Source organism: Heterobasidion irregulare (genome assembly GCF_000320585.1).
Source record: "Heterobasidion irregulare TC 32-1 unplaced genomic scaffold scaffold_07, whole genome shotgun sequence".
In the NCBI taxonomy this organism is placed as follows: Eukaryota; Fungi; Basidiomycota; class Agaricomycetes; order Russulales; family Bondarzewiaceae; genus Heterobasidion; species Heterobasidion irregulare.
The window spans coordinates 1759955-1773796 of NW_009258203.1; the positions used below are offsets into that span (position 1 = coordinate 1759955).

Below are 13842 nucleotides of genomic sequence, written 5' to 3' on the forward strand. Positions count from 1 at the left end.
CAAGATCTCGAAGGCGGCGACTTGAGCTCGGTGCCTCTGGCGGCCGCCGTTTCTGCGCAGAAGGTTGGTGCGTGATTGGCTTTTTGCGGGATCCGAGAGGGACCGAACAGTTTGTAAGTTCAGGTTTCACAAAACGTGTGGGAGAATGGCCACGTACTTACGTGTAATGTTGCTTAAGCTTAGACAAGTATACTTACTGCGGTGGATAGACGTTCGAGGGTCATGCTCAGTGGGTACCTGGAGTTGGCGGATGGCAGGCGTTCTAAACGGCGGTCACCTCGCAAGCCCTACTGGCTGCCCACAGTCACCAGGTGATCTCCCACCTACAAGAGCGGTCAGCAGACGCAGAAGGTTATCATGCTAGGGTTCGATGACGCGCTCCGCAGTGGTGCACTCTAATCCTCATTCGAGAGGTGCACATTCTTCGTGAGAGTCCTACTTCGGAACCTCCGTTTGGTGGCTATCCCCGAGTTCGTTTTACTTGTACCGTGAAGTCTAATCGATCGGCCTGTATTCCTAAACGAGGTGAAGGGCGCTATAGGCTATTTCCTCCTATTCGTATGGACCTAGGGTCTGGTGGATTGCGAAATATTCTGTTATGGGGCTTGTCTAACCTTTAATCCGGACCGCCGCTTGCGATCCCTGTATGTACACCTAGAGACTGTTCTGTTCGACGACCACATGAGAGGCAAGATTTCTTTTGGCCCTGATGATTGTTTAAGTGATCGTGCTCACCGATATACATGATGGCTGGACTCTGCTATAATAACCTCACTCCGGGCATCAAGCACGCTCCACCCTCAAGGCCTCAGAGTCGACATCTGTCGTTTACATCCGAGAAGTCCCAACTTGCCATGCCTGAGCTGACCTACTCATATCTTCGCATCCCGCATACACGGACTATCTGGCATCAAGAGGTCCGCCATAAAAGAGAACAAGCCATATATCTCGGCGTTGGAAGTACGTCGAGAACAAAGCAGCGGGCTGCCTGGGCCCGTTGCTTTGTCGCGCACGTGATACCAATGCGTTCTGTGGCACGGTGCTGCATGGTGGCGCGTCGCGTCTAAGCGGGCCACATCATCCAAGCGTCGACAACAAGACAAATGAGCGATACGGGGCAAAGCGTCGAAGACAATACAGCATATGTAGCGCCATGGGATATAAACCAAAGACAATGTGCGTCTCTCGTATCCAACTTTCTCTTGCCACTCACTCTTGGCTGTAATATCAGTCGATCCTGTCATTATTTAGACAGGGATCTCGTACATGATGACTTCCGCATTGGCTACGTGGTCCTATGACGATCTGATCACCTCGCCTGCTGCTAAATTGGACCTGTATACCAATGAGGTTGCAGGGCAAACGCTTCGAGCTTCGAGATATGAAGCTACCCTCGCCGCGAACAAGAGATCTATTCCCCCATGGTCACACAAAAAGAATCAAATTCAGGTTTGTGTCATTTAGCGCATAGTATCAACGAATATAGAATACTGCCCTTTCCAACAGGATGAGGAGACATTAATAAGGTCTGACGATGAGAGCATCGACGGCGAATTGGTGCGTTTTTTACTGCCTGAATGCGCTCTACTCAAATATTATGGTCTGTGACATCGAAAGTTATTCTTATATTGTGATCACATTTGCAGGATCACGGACGTATCATCGATGCGCTCTGCAATACCACGGCGGTATGCCCCATATGGCACCCGCCAGAGCAAATGCCCACATATGCGCGCCCATACCTTCCCAATATCCTGAACCCTCCACCTTTCCCAAATGTCCCATCCGATGACTTGGTCTCCGCTTCGTACACCCCTTCTGCTTTGTCTCCAATCCTTGGTTTCTGTCACAGCCTTCTGGACGTGCCAGAGGGATGCGGCGATGTTCAGGAGGGATGTAGCGAGGTTTCTACGAGAGGGAAGGAGGCTCAAGTCTGCCTCCATCCCTACAAGGATCGGATGCATCCCAAGTCACCATATGCATGGCAGTCCGAAGACGATGAAGCGGGTGTGTGGGTATTTCCCTGATGATCGGACGAAGACTGACGTTGTTCTCGTCATCGAATAGGGGATTCGTGTGAAAAATATACCGCGTCTCTTTACGAAACCACAAGGGAAAGATCCGCGAGCTCAGGTCTCTCTCTGTGCTCCATCTCCACTTTCTCAAGTCCGAGTCCTCCATCTTCCTATGCCCGCTCCTATGCGCCGTCTCCATCGACCTCTCGATTTGCCCCTTCTCCAAGGTCCGACTCTTCACCGCCGCCATACCTCTCCTACTCCCCGTCCTCATCTCCTTCCCCTTCTACATCGGTCCCGCCCACCCCCGTGTTGTCTCATTCACCCTTCCCTCGTGTAAGGAGCCAATATCCCACCCCCCGTCGTGCGCGTGCTTGGTCGCCATATATTCGCCCCTTTCGTTCGCGGGCGAATTCTCCCGAAGCACGAGATTGCGCGTACCAAACGGGGTGCGCAGATGGCTACGAACGAGGCTACGCGGCCGGCTACCGCCAGGCTCTTCTCGATCACGGGTTGCTGGGTGTGTCGGCATGACTTTGGCGGGAGAAGACATGGCCTCACTCGCTCCCGAAAAGCCGAGTTTACACCTTGAAGCCTGCGTACAGGTATCGCGTGTGCACATCGCGGTAGATGGGCTGGTTATAGCTCACATAGAACCGCATCATCTCTCCATTGGGCATGCTGGTGCCCACTCTCATTTTATGTCTCTCTTGCTGGGGGAGACGAGTTTGATTATACCGTGGAATGAGCAAATCCATTCTTCAGTCTGCTCAGCCAATCATGTACTTGGATTTACCTTGCTCACTTTTTGAGATCCCTTCCTTGGGTGTCGGCAACATTCACTGTGCCGCGTGGATGTAACCGTATTCATGTACGTTGGCACTTTGAAGATTGTATATTTATGGAGGGGGACCTATCGAACGACCTTGTTTTCTTAACACATCTATCATCTACCACGATTTGCCACTGTCGTCTAGCGGTCAGGAGAACTGCAATTGATTGATAGTATTTGACATTTTGGTGATATAACGTGAGTTCTTTGTACGTAGCATGATACTTGCATTCCCTGCCGGGGGGGGGGGGAACAGGAAGTGATCTTACATATCAAAACAACCTCAGAGTTCCCCGCTCCTTCGCCCGTTCAACTCAGGCATGCGTAATGAGTATCGATGGCTCCGCTGATGCAGCCCGCGGTGAGTTGGACAGGTGATTCAAAGAGGTTGTAGTCTGCGAGCACATGTCGACCCATGTAAAGAATGTTGCGGCATCGCCGTCACTTGATGCTCATCTGCCCTCTCGGTTGGTCGGGGCAGGACGGTCTCGGCGGCGTCTTTTGTCATTGTATACTCTGCGTCATAACTGAGACGGAATTGAAGCACTAGAACGCGTAGAAGCCCCTGAGTGACTAGAGAAGGTAGATCAAACGAGAGATGTGTGATTTCTCGTGAACGCCCACAACTTTTTGAGGAGAACAGGATCTAGGATACGCCCGTGACCAAACACAGAATTGGAATCGAAAATCCGGGTATCAACGGGCTCCATGGACGCATCGTATGAACCAGCAGGTCACAGGGTGCGACTGAGTGAACGGCGTACTGCCTTAAGATCGACGTGAGACGTAAAGAAGACTTGCTATATGACCATCAAGAGAAGACGCCGATGCGAATATTACGGCGAGACTAGAGATAGGGGACAAGGCGGCTGTGACTTGTGCCAAGTATAGAAAGAATTGATGGCTAGAGCACAATGATCTAGCTGGCTTCTGTTGGAAATGGGGCTTCTGTTGGAAATGGGTCGAAGAAAAGCGAAAGACAGAGGTTTTGAGGCAGAGTAGGCATACCTGCACGCCATCTCATTTATTCCGCCTTCTTTTTCTTCTTTTTCCGAGACTTGCCCTCTTCATCTCTCACATCACCTGAAAACATATTCACCTCTGCGCGCTCGGTCCTCGCCCGCTTCAAAGCTGGAATTTTTTCCTTACTTCGGGCACCATATACAATGCCACCATCTTCCTCAGTCTTCGGTGGACGCCTGCCCTTGTTTAGACTCGGCTCGTCGACGCCAGCAGGTTTCATAAACATTCTAGTGTCGGAGGGTATGGGACTCAGAGAATGCGTAGATGTGGGTTCTGTTCGTGAGCTGCGTAGGTCAGTCCCGACGCGACCGCTCTCGCGGATGACATCCCGTGCTGTCTGCGCCGGGCGCGATGTAGGCTTTTTGGATTCGCGCCCTTCTTTGGTGCTGCGAGCAGGCGGCCCCATGCCCGAGATCGACGTTAGATGTCTCAAGGGTTTGGAGCGAGATGAAGTGGAGGATGCATCTTCGGTGGCACTCGCGGAGGAATCTTCTGGTTTTGGCTGGGTGTCCTGATTGACGGTGAAGAAGATTTTCGAATGAGTATTTCCCCAGAAGTCTTCACGAGTAAAAGCAGGGTGCCTACGGCTTCGGTCACTTCCTTTCCATGTTTATTCCATGTTCTACGTCCTCTCAGCTTTGGCTGATCAGTTGTGTCCGCAGACGTGGATGCAGATGGGAAGAGGAATGGGATGTAAGATGCTTCGTGCACCACGGCCAGACTGAAACACGTAAAAGAAACGCGAATGGTTCAGCAAGCTGGACAGTTTAATAGATTTGTGCGCATATACTCACTGAGAATCCTTTTGTGCGCCAGCAGCAATGCCCCATGCTTCCCGTACTGCACTCGACACCTCCCAGAACGACTCGTCCTGGATCTGAACTTTTGATGCTGCTTCGGCCTGTGCAAGCTCCTCGTTACGCCGCGCATTCTGCATAAACCGGAGATTGAGCGTCCCCGTGCTGATTGATTTGCCCGTCATATCGCAGTAATAAAGCAGGTTTTGAGGAAATGGGTGTTTGAACGAATGTGAGCGAGAAATGAAGGTATCGAGGCGGAGTCCAGCAAGAAACATGCTCTACCAATGTGGGTAAAATTCATTATTGTTGTCGCCGTCATAGCGCAATGGTAGCGCATCACCTTCCTACGATGTAGTTAGGTGGGGGTTGCGGGTTCGACCCCCGTTGATGGTATTGTGTCGTTTTGCATCTATCGACAAAAACAATTTATATTTAATTTTACTATTGATCAAGTACCTAGAGTGTTCGTATCTCATTGTCCCTTACCAGGCCTCACAGGCCTCCTTAGCCCACTTCCTGGTCAAACTATGGTATTTTAGCTTTCTCGCTTACACCGAATTACAACTTGACATAGTTTGTATATTTATCCCCAGAAAATATGGCAAAAAATCCCATTTGGAGCCTCCACGTATTCTTCACAAATGGTGCAGTACTCAATTGAAGGATGTGCAAAAGTTCCTAGTGCCGTTATTTGGATGACTTCTTTGATGAATTCTTTGTCAAACTGTGGTGTTCCCAATGCCCTAGCATGAAAATCCACAATAGATATTGTTAGACATTTCAACATAGGGAATGAACAGCACAGTATGCTGTTCAATGAGCAATCTGATTTCAACTCCTATTCGATCAAGGGTAATAATTGCATGGCTAACAGCCAACACATTCGACTGGTCACAGCTGCACCCGGTGGGGGCCGGCAACGGGTCGGCACATTCGGCAGGCGACGGCATTGGCGAGCCTCTGCTATGTCAATTTTGTTTGTCGTGACACGAGAGTCGGTCTCCCCCTCCCCCTGGATCTGACGCTCGTTCACAACGCGAGTCGAGGCCACGTATTCATCAGCTCTCACTTCTCAGCTTGATCACAGTGGTCCTCAGGAAGCCTCCCAAAATGAACAGCGTTGGAATTTTGAGCAGAATGCAGTGTCGACGGCTTGTGGGTGTGCGGTATGTTATTGGTTTCCTTTGAGTTTCGGATGTTTGGGTTCAAGAGCAGGTATCAGTCACCTGTGCGCCTATTTGAGGGAAATGTAGCAGGCTCCGTTCCAGACATTGAATGAAGCACCCGTCAGCTTCAACGTTCTGACACTTCTTTCTTGCATAGGCCGTTCGCTCCAAGTCCTCATGCACGACTTTTATCCACATCTAACCATCAGGTATGTCAACCCATACTATGCTGAATCACCCATTGAATGATGTGCAGCGTATACGACCGCTTCCACGGCCATCCGCTTTCGCGCCCTCAGCGAAGCGTAACCTCTGGCTATTTTCCTCGAAACCCTCCGCACCCACTCCACCACCACCACCACAGCCCTCCGTTCCCGAGCTTACTTTTGAGCAAGCTCCGCCGGAAGCCGCCGTGCCCGCAAACGCGACCTCCGGATTCTCTGAGGCATTCCCTGCAGACAGCACCATCCTCCTGGATAGCGACCTTTCCGCACCAATCGCCGCTTCGTCGTCGATTTCCGACACGCTTATCAGTATAGCACCGCTTCAGTATGGGGACCTCGCAGCGCTCGGCCTCGCGCACTGGACCCCCTCAGGAATCTGTCAATGGATGTTGGAGATAATCAACGTCTCCACCGGAATGCCCTGGTTTTATACCATCATCGCCGGCACCGTTCTCTCCCGTGTGCTGCTCCTCCCCTTCTCCGTTCAGCAGCTCCGGAATTCTGCCCGTCTCGCACCATACCAAGGGCGTCTGTTGCAGATCAAGGACGAATTGAACCGCTCGCGCGAGACGCGAGACCCGTTGGCAATGCAAAAGGTCGCGCTAAAGCAGAGAAAGGTTTACGAGGAGGCGGGCGTCAGTATGCTTCCAATGCTCGCAACGCCGTTCGTGCAGCTACCAGTGACGCTAGGCATGTTCTTCGCCGTGAAGGGCCTGTGCACGTTGCCGCTTCAGCAGCTCATGTGGAGTGGGGTCAGTTTCCTCCCTGACTTGACGGTGGCGGAGCCATACTATATCTTGCCCATCGCCGCTGCTGTGTGCATGAACGCTCAGTTGACGGTACGTCCTCTTGCACGAATACGAGCCCTTGTGGTTGTCTGATTATGTTTCATTGTTTTAGCTGGGGGCCAGTGATTTCGCTGGCGATCGTCAGACCATGGCCCATATGATCAACTTCTTTAGAGTCATCTCAGTATTCAGTATTCCCTTTATGGGCGCATTCCCGGCCGTGAGCGATCACCTCTCTTCAGACGTTTAAACAGAGCTCATACGGCCATTCCAGGGCCTGAACCTCTACGTGCTGACGGGTGTGCTCGCCATGCTTCTCCAGACCGTCGTATTGCGCAGCAGCGCCGTCCGCCGCTTCTTCGATATCCCCGTCGTACCCAAAAATGCAGGGTTCAAACCTGTCACATTCATGGAATCAATCAATCACCTGAAGAAGTACTTCCGGGAGCAGAGCGAGATGGCACAGAAGAAGGCGACCGAGAAGCGCAAGTGGTGAGACGAGCTGATGTAGCGTAGTTATATCTTATGATAGTGGGCTAATGCAATACTTCCCTACTCTGATCATTCCGCATGATCATTCATGTCAAAAAATGTCGGTTCAAGACCACAGTTCGAAACTAGTTTTTGACTTGTGGATCTCATTGAGAAACCTACCATGCTGAAGAATTGTGTAGATATACACTCAGTCGAGAACTTACCCGACCTTCGACAATATAACTTTACAAGAAATAGAGGCATTTTCGGTCTTCAGGCCTTCGCAGTCAATAGCGAAACAAAAAATTCCCCAAAATATTGCACACGACACCAGCAGGATTCGAACCTACGCGGGCAAAGCCCAACAGATTTCTAATCTGTCGCCGTAACCACTTGGCTATGGTGTCATATTAAAATTCAGCTTTTCTACTATCCGATTTAGCTAGCTCTCGTGTATCTAATTAGTATAGAGAAAACCCACTGTTGCCGAAGATCCTGGTAATGGTATCAATACTAGCAAATAATTATAGAGGTCAAGTAGTCTTACAATGTATCTGGTAATAAAGTTCGAGGATACGGCAAGAACCGACATCCCCCTCCACCCCCCTCCCCCAGTGATATGCGTCATATAGTACTAAATCCAGTCAACGCCGCTCCTGATTGAAATGCAGCTGCGTCAGATGCTTATGACGACAGTTTGATATGCTCTCTGCCAGAGGAAGTCGTTCATGTAGATCACATCAAATTCGGCACTGCGGGTCTTGATCGCGCGCTCGATGTCTTCCGCTGAATCTCGTCGGCTGAGGAGCCTCTGTGCCTTCATGCCCGCCAACACTGCCACGACCCACGTGCGGCAAGAGAGGCCGCGCGCACGGTTTTGCTGCACGGTTGCCCACCCAGAGGGGAACGTGTCCTGGCATATACGCGCGAAGATCGAGAGGTCTACGGCGGCATATCCTTCGACTTTGAAGTATCCGAGGACAGGCGCATTGCGGAGCTTGTTCATACCTGCAGCGAGATCCTGCATGCGGTAGCTTTCTGCATAGGGACCTCGATCCTGCTCTGCCCAGTGATGTATGGTTGCATGATTATGTGCGTCGGTATGTATGAAGGCCCAATGAAAGGCGCCGTGAAGTAGCGGCTGTGTGAAGACATACAAGGAGCTGGGTTCAAGCGTAACTTGTTGTGCATTCATGGTCGATGACTAGGGGGTACAAATACAAGTGCATGAACAAGGAAGACACGAGTGCAGCGATACGAGCGACATACTACGCCTCTGCGCCTGTGACTTCAATCCGTCTGAGCGCCTACGAAGGTGTCGGAAGACTCCTATGGTAGACATGAATGAATGCTGAACAGATGGAATGGAGTGAAGCTATCTGACCTAAGCTCCTGGCACGGACTCCTAGAAGGTTGCACGCTGTCCTCCTACAAGCCTTGAGCATCACAATGGGTGAGAGGGGAGTATGCAATTATATCGCTTCATCAGTGCGATAGGTAATCGCCGAGCTGGGGCTAGAGGCGATCGATGAGAAGGGGCGTATCTTGTTGTCCCAACTGGGCTGTGAAGATTCACGCAAGCAGGCCTGTTGAAGCGGATTAGCCGCCCTCCTGCCGTGTATTCGTGTAAAGTGGGTTGAACCGTATGAGGGTCAATGGAAGGATCTTCGATAGCCTAATCCACTACCTTTAGGGTCACGGACTAGTATATCGAGGCAGCAGATGACGCCTGTGTCGTTCTTTGCGGGGGAGATGAGCTAAACGTTTGGCGGAAGTGGAACAGGTGCAAGTGGACCCACAAGGACCATCAAGTAACAATTCTCACGTGGCTGCATGTGGCGCCTCGTGCCTCGATGAAGTCACAACCGTCCCCGAACCCCGAAGCGTCGACTGAACACTTCGACGTCCTCCGAGATCATGCAAAGAATATGAGGCGCCTCCATCGATACAGGTAGGAAATTATCGCTTTGATGATCGCACTCGTTGATATGTTCCCCAAAATTTCAAGAGGTCACCGAGCCCAATCTTTCATTGCTGAGGATGTAAACGAACTCGTGGAGCTTCGCGCTCGACAGCGCACTTTCAATGGCGCATACCTTCGGACCGCCCTTGTCAACCTCGGATACTCGCTGACGGTTTTGAGGCTCTTTGACAGACGCTTTTACCGAAGTGAGCTCACCCCTTTCTCGTTCCCTGTGCACCTGATAGCCCCTCGAGGCCCTCGTTGACTCAACTCGCCTCATTTGCCTGCTGCCTTGCGTGTGAAATCCGGATCCGAACTCGCAGTAGGTATCCTATACGCAGCTCTTGCTGGGATGCTTTTGCTGTGCTCTTTCCTCCGCGCGCGGCATTCGCAACACGACTTTGCAGACATGTACAAAGACAGCAATGGGCCGAGCAAACACCTGCGTCCGTTGCCGACCAAGGGCCAGGAGGACAAGCAAAATTTTGGTCGGCCGTTCATCACGGCTGGGTGGGTGGTGCTGGCCGTGGCAGGTGTCGTGGGGGCGACAGAAGTTGGGATGTTGGTACTTATTTTGACAATCTCGTAGCCAGCCTTCCAAACGGAATCGAACGGTGATTTCACAGATGTCGGTTACAGCATCACATCCTACTTGGACCACAATGGTCCGAGCTATCCCCTTTGAGTGATAATACAGGGTCCGACAGACAGACAGCATCCCCGCGCGCAATCGCATAAAGGGGAGATCTAGTATGCTCATTTCTTTACCCCAATTGAACTTGGCATATTATTCCTACTAAATGAAGATTCGCCAACTAGCTTGAACTAACGGGCAAAATAAACGCTCGATGGAGAAGGGGAGGATAATCACTTTGGAGACACTTCGTGGAAATCGCGCACCATCTTCTCATCTCACGGCCCTCTTCGACTCGTACCGAGCTCGGCTTAAGGAAGACACTTCCTGATCAAAATGTGGGCCGCACATCCAAGTTGATCTATGAAATCACCCCGGACACGGCCAGGTATGTTCAGCAGACTGTATGTTCTAGATAGCATGTCAAGCCTTTCTCCGACCAACTGATCCCCATCGATTTATTAGTCTTCCTGAGGAGCATTTTCGACCCTGGTTCTATGCGATACCAGCACACGTTTTCCTTACCCTTGAAAATATGACTTGTGTATGTCGATTCCTGGCACGTCGACCGATTCTGTCTCAGGGCGTCGCCTGCTCGCGTCTGATCTGGTCTCTCAGGGGTGAGCATCTGTTCCAAGGCATTCTTGTCACCATCTTGGTATCCAAAAACCAAGATCGCTTCTCAAAGCCTCAGAGAAACCTTGACTCCAACATCCCCATCAATCACCAAACAACCCAGGCAAGAGGTACTCATATTCTATTTCGGTTGCGGTTTACGCTGCGCTGCTAAGTACCTCATCAACCTCGAGTGGCCAGTCCGCTTCTTTGGGAGATCATGGTTCTGGAACACATATCGTGTCGCATATCAATGAAATGATCGTGTGAGTATTGACCTCTGAATGCTACTATTTTTCCGTGCACGCTGAACACGCACATACTGAATGTTGACACCTCTCGTACGAGCGTCTCTTCGCCTTCGCTTTCATGTGATCATTATCCTGATTGTTGGTGTAGTGACAGACCGGGGGCGGGACTCTTCTTTTGCTCGTCGGAGATATGTTCGTCAGCGAGCCCAATGAGCGCGTCTTGCTGATAGACGCATCGACGAGTATTGCGAGCGAACCTGATGCACGATTTATCCGACCCCGAACATAATAGTCTGTAGAGGCAACGAAGCAACTGGTATAGCTTTTTTGTGCGTTGGACACAGTAAGAAGCAACTGAAAGATTATCTATCGTTTCTCCTGAAGAAGCACTGTGAGGAAGTTCATCTGGCATTTGCTTTGTTTTAGGTTCTACGATTGTCTTTGTTGTTCCCCGTTCAAACTGGCCTCTTCATGTCTGTGAGGTGTGCAGTTTGTATATCTTCTGTCTCTCGGGGTTGGTTGCGGGTGCTACCAATTTACCATTCAGATCCCTTTTCTTTGGGGCTGAGACAGTGCTGGGACCAAGCCCGTGGTGTTGCCCTGGCACGTTGGTTCGATTGAAGTTATGTTCAGCGACATCGCTTCGCTACGGTGCATACTGTTGCGTGACACTTGGACTGCGGACGAGAAAAATGCTAGAGAAAATCGTATATATAGACATAGGCTCAGGCGTCGATGGGTCCACCCTGCCCACCCCAGATTCTGAATCCTTCTGCATTTGATCGTATGCTTAGCCTATCACTGATGGATCACATAAATTTCCACACAAGATGGGTCTGGTATTACGATGCATTCCTGTGAAATCCGGAAGAGGCAGCTTGCGACATGTTTGTTTTCTGATTTTCGCAAGGCGGTGAGTGCAGTGACGCGGGTTGCAGTGGCCGACGGAAAAGAAAGAAAGGGCCAAGCCACGCGGGGAGGTTCGAATTGGGGTTGTTGTGACGACCGTCAAGTCACATCTCCCAGCGCCTCTTGACTGCATACTTTTTGCACGCCCTTGCAACGCTTCAGACACGCTCCCCTACCTCGACCTCGTCGTCGTACATATCTCAGTCGCTCATTCAACACTCCTTTGTCTTTCTTGACAATGAAATCTATCGCTTTCATCTCCCTCCTCGCCACCGGAGCCTTGGCACAGTCGTCGGTCAATATCACATCGTCTTATTGTTCACGTTGATTCTGTTCTGACGATGTTACCACCTTGTATTACAGACCTCATCCAACCCCCTCATTCCCAGTGGTATCAGCTCCGGCTGCAGCTCCTTCCTCACCACTCTGAACTCGAACTCGACGCTCTCGTCCTGCCTCGCCCCGTTGGTCAGCGCGACCACGGACTTTGGCCCGAGCTCTAATGCGACAGGTTCCCCATCCGCCTCGACCATCTCGACCGCACTTAATAACGTCTGCGGGAGCTCTACTTCGTGTGATGAAAGCACCATTCGCAGCCAGCTCGCCAGCTTTTACTCGGCGTGCTCTGCCGAGCTTACGTCGAGCTCCAACCAGGACGTGATCCGCACTTATGATGTCCTCTACGCACTCACGCCCCTCAAGACGGCCATCTGTGCCAAGGATGACAGCGGGCGCTACTGCGTAACCACACTCTCTGATATCGTCTCTTCTAACGCCACTTCCGTCCGCGTGTCGACCAGCAGCAGCGGCAGCAAGTCCTCCATCGCCGACACACTCTGGACTTCCATCAGCTCCAAGAGCGTCTCCCGTCGTGCTGAGACCGCCCAGGTCGCGCTTATCCCCAACGTGACCACTTACCGCGAGTCCAACATCCTTTTCCTCTTCCTCGACGGCACTCTTTCCTCCTCCAAGCTCTGCACCACGTGCACGCGTTCTGTTATGACCGCTTACATGACCTTCGAGGCGTCCGTCCCCTACGCCCCTGGCATCGCCAATTCGGTTCTCCTTTCGGGCCAGAGTGACCTGTACAGCGGTATCGAGTCCACTTGCGGAAGCTCGTTCCTCCAGGGTTCTGTACAGGCTGCGGGCGGTAGCATTTCCAGCGGACTCGTCGGCGCTGCGCCGCGTTCGCTCGACGGCAAGGTCGCGATGGCGGGCGCTATGCTCGGCTCCCTCTTTGCCGGCGCGGTCGCGGTCTTGTAAAGGAGTGAAGGAAGGAGTGTCAAAGAGGGTGACGGTGAATATCGGCATCTCGCACGAGTACTTACACGGATGATGAAAGCCAGTGCATGTTATTTATCATACGGTGGGAAGTGGACGCACCCGAGCATATATTCTTTCTTCACTCTGCCGCCTGCCCCCTATTTAACTATACGTTGTTGGCCGTAACAGTTTTATTTCATTTTATTTGCCTACTCGCCTGGCATCTTTCCCTTTCTCCTCGTTTTTCATCTTTTTGCTGTCGTCTTGCGAGCATATACCCCTGGGGAATGATACGTGCGTGTCGTCGATCGATCGAGGGATCGGTACGGTGGTCTTGGTGTCACGGTACCTTACGCACGCCTGCTTGGAGCTGCTTGGTAGATTCAGAGAATGCGCCCTGTATGTACGGTGTCGCTGGCAACATCTGACATACGATAGAATCATAGGCATTCATCCATCAGCCGGAGGACTCATTCTTCCGTGGAAAAGCAGTTTCAATATCGTCAAGATGGGAGTATCATTTGAGAGGAAAAAAGAGTGGAGTGGGGCTAGTATATAGTGTATTCATGAAGTAGGGTCTGTCGATGATAATTGTTGCCAGCTGTTGAAGAGATATCAGAAGATAAGACTGTTCAAATATAGCGACTACTATTTTTTCAAGGTGCCACGGAGACTATATAGTGCTAAGGAGCGCCGACATAGTATTTTGGACTGCATGCAGCATCATGTGTAGGATCCTGTAGAATCGCCACGGGGATACGGAGTCGGAGACTGCGAATATGTAATTCTGACTGCTGTGATTACGAAATCAATCCATTCGGGCAATGGGGAGGGGAAGTATTGCGCTCAGCGCTCATCGACAACTCTCTCCTCTACAACGCCGCC

General features: G+C 51.3%; 6 protein-coding genes across 6 annotated transcripts; 4 read left to right on the plus strand and 2 right to left on the minus strand.

The window, feature by feature from the left end:
* Positions 1-1079: 1079 nt before the first annotated feature.
* Positions 1080-2007, plus strand: HETIRDRAFT_435223 (uncharacterized protein; the record flags this gene model as incomplete). Its single annotated transcript, XM_009550276.1, has 4 exons — positions 1080-1176; positions 1232-1449; positions 1507-1557; positions 1647-2007. Coding segments are annotated over exons 2-4 (594 nt in total), but the record flags the coding sequence as incomplete, so codon positions are not given.
* A 1864-nt stretch (positions 2008-3871) lies between these two features.
* HETIRDRAFT_453041 (uncharacterized protein) lies at positions 3872-4852 on the minus strand (the record flags this gene model as incomplete). The annotated part of the gene is made up of 3 exons (XM_009550277.1): positions 3872-4381; positions 4456-4591; positions 4665-4852. 3 exons carry the CDS (start codon positions 4850-4852, stop codon positions 3872-3874), a joined length of 834 nt encoding a protein of 277 aa, XP_009548572.1.
* An 801-nt stretch (positions 4853-5653) lies between these two features.
* Positions 5654-7415, plus strand: HETIRDRAFT_147066 (cytochrome oxidase biogenesis protein). Its single transcript, XM_009550278.1, has 5 exons — positions 5654-5836; positions 5994-6045; positions 6093-6899; positions 6961-7068; positions 7123-7415. Exons 1-5 carry the CDS (start codon positions 5781-5783, stop codon positions 7342-7344), a joined length of 1245 nt encoding a protein of 414 aa, XP_009548573.1. The 5' UTR covers positions 5654-5780; the 3' UTR covers positions 7345-7415.
* A 583-nt stretch (positions 7416-7998) lies between these two features.
* On the minus strand, positions 7999-8517 carry HETIRDRAFT_103424 (uncharacterized protein; the record flags this gene model as incomplete). Its single annotated transcript, XM_009550279.1, has 1 exon — positions 7999-8517. The coding sequence occupies one exon, from the start codon at positions 8515-8517 to the stop codon at positions 7999-8001; it is 519 nt and encodes a 172-aa protein (XP_009548574.1).
* Positions 8518-9310: 793 nt separating this feature from the next.
* Positions 9311-9874, plus strand: HETIRDRAFT_321565 (uncharacterized protein; the record flags this gene model as incomplete). The annotated part of the gene is made up of 2 exons (XM_009550280.1): positions 9311-9491; positions 9609-9874. 2 exons carry the CDS (start codon positions 9311-9313, stop codon positions 9872-9874), a joined length of 447 nt encoding a protein of 148 aa, XP_009548575.1.
* A 1945-nt stretch (positions 9875-11819) lies between these two features.
* Positions 11820-13416, plus strand: HETIRDRAFT_477638 (uncharacterized protein). The gene is made up of 2 exons (XM_009550281.1): positions 11820-11989; positions 12058-13416. The coding sequence occupies exons 1-2, from the start codon at positions 11933-11935 to the stop codon at positions 12955-12957; spliced, it is 957 nt and encodes a 318-aa protein (XP_009548576.1). The 5' UTR covers positions 11820-11932; the 3' UTR covers positions 12958-13416.
* Positions 13417-13842: the final 426 nt, after the last annotated feature.

Excerpts from the sequence above, each read along its gene's own strand:
- HETIRDRAFT_477638 (XM_009550281.1), top strand. The coding sequence starts at position 11,933 with ATGAAATCTATCGCTTTCATCTCCCTCCTCGCCACCGGAGCCTTGGCA. Across the intron at positions 11,990-12,057 it reads GAGCCTTGGCACAGTCGTCG|ACCTCATCCAACCCCCTCAT; the intron begins GTCAATATCACA and ends CTTGTATTACAG.
- HETIRDRAFT_147066 (XM_009550278.1), top strand. The coding sequence starts at position 5,781 with ATGAACAGCGTTGGAATTTTGAGCAGAATGCAGTGTCGACGGCTTGTG. Across the intron at positions 5,837-5,993 it reads CGACGGCTTGTGGGTGTGCG|GCCGTTCGCTCCAAGTCCTC; the intron begins GTATGTTATTGG and ends TTTCTTGCATAG. Across the intron at positions 6,900-6,960 it reads GCATGAACGCTCAGTTGACG|CTGGGGGCCAGTGATTTCGC; the intron begins GTACGTCCTCTT and ends TCATTGTTTTAG.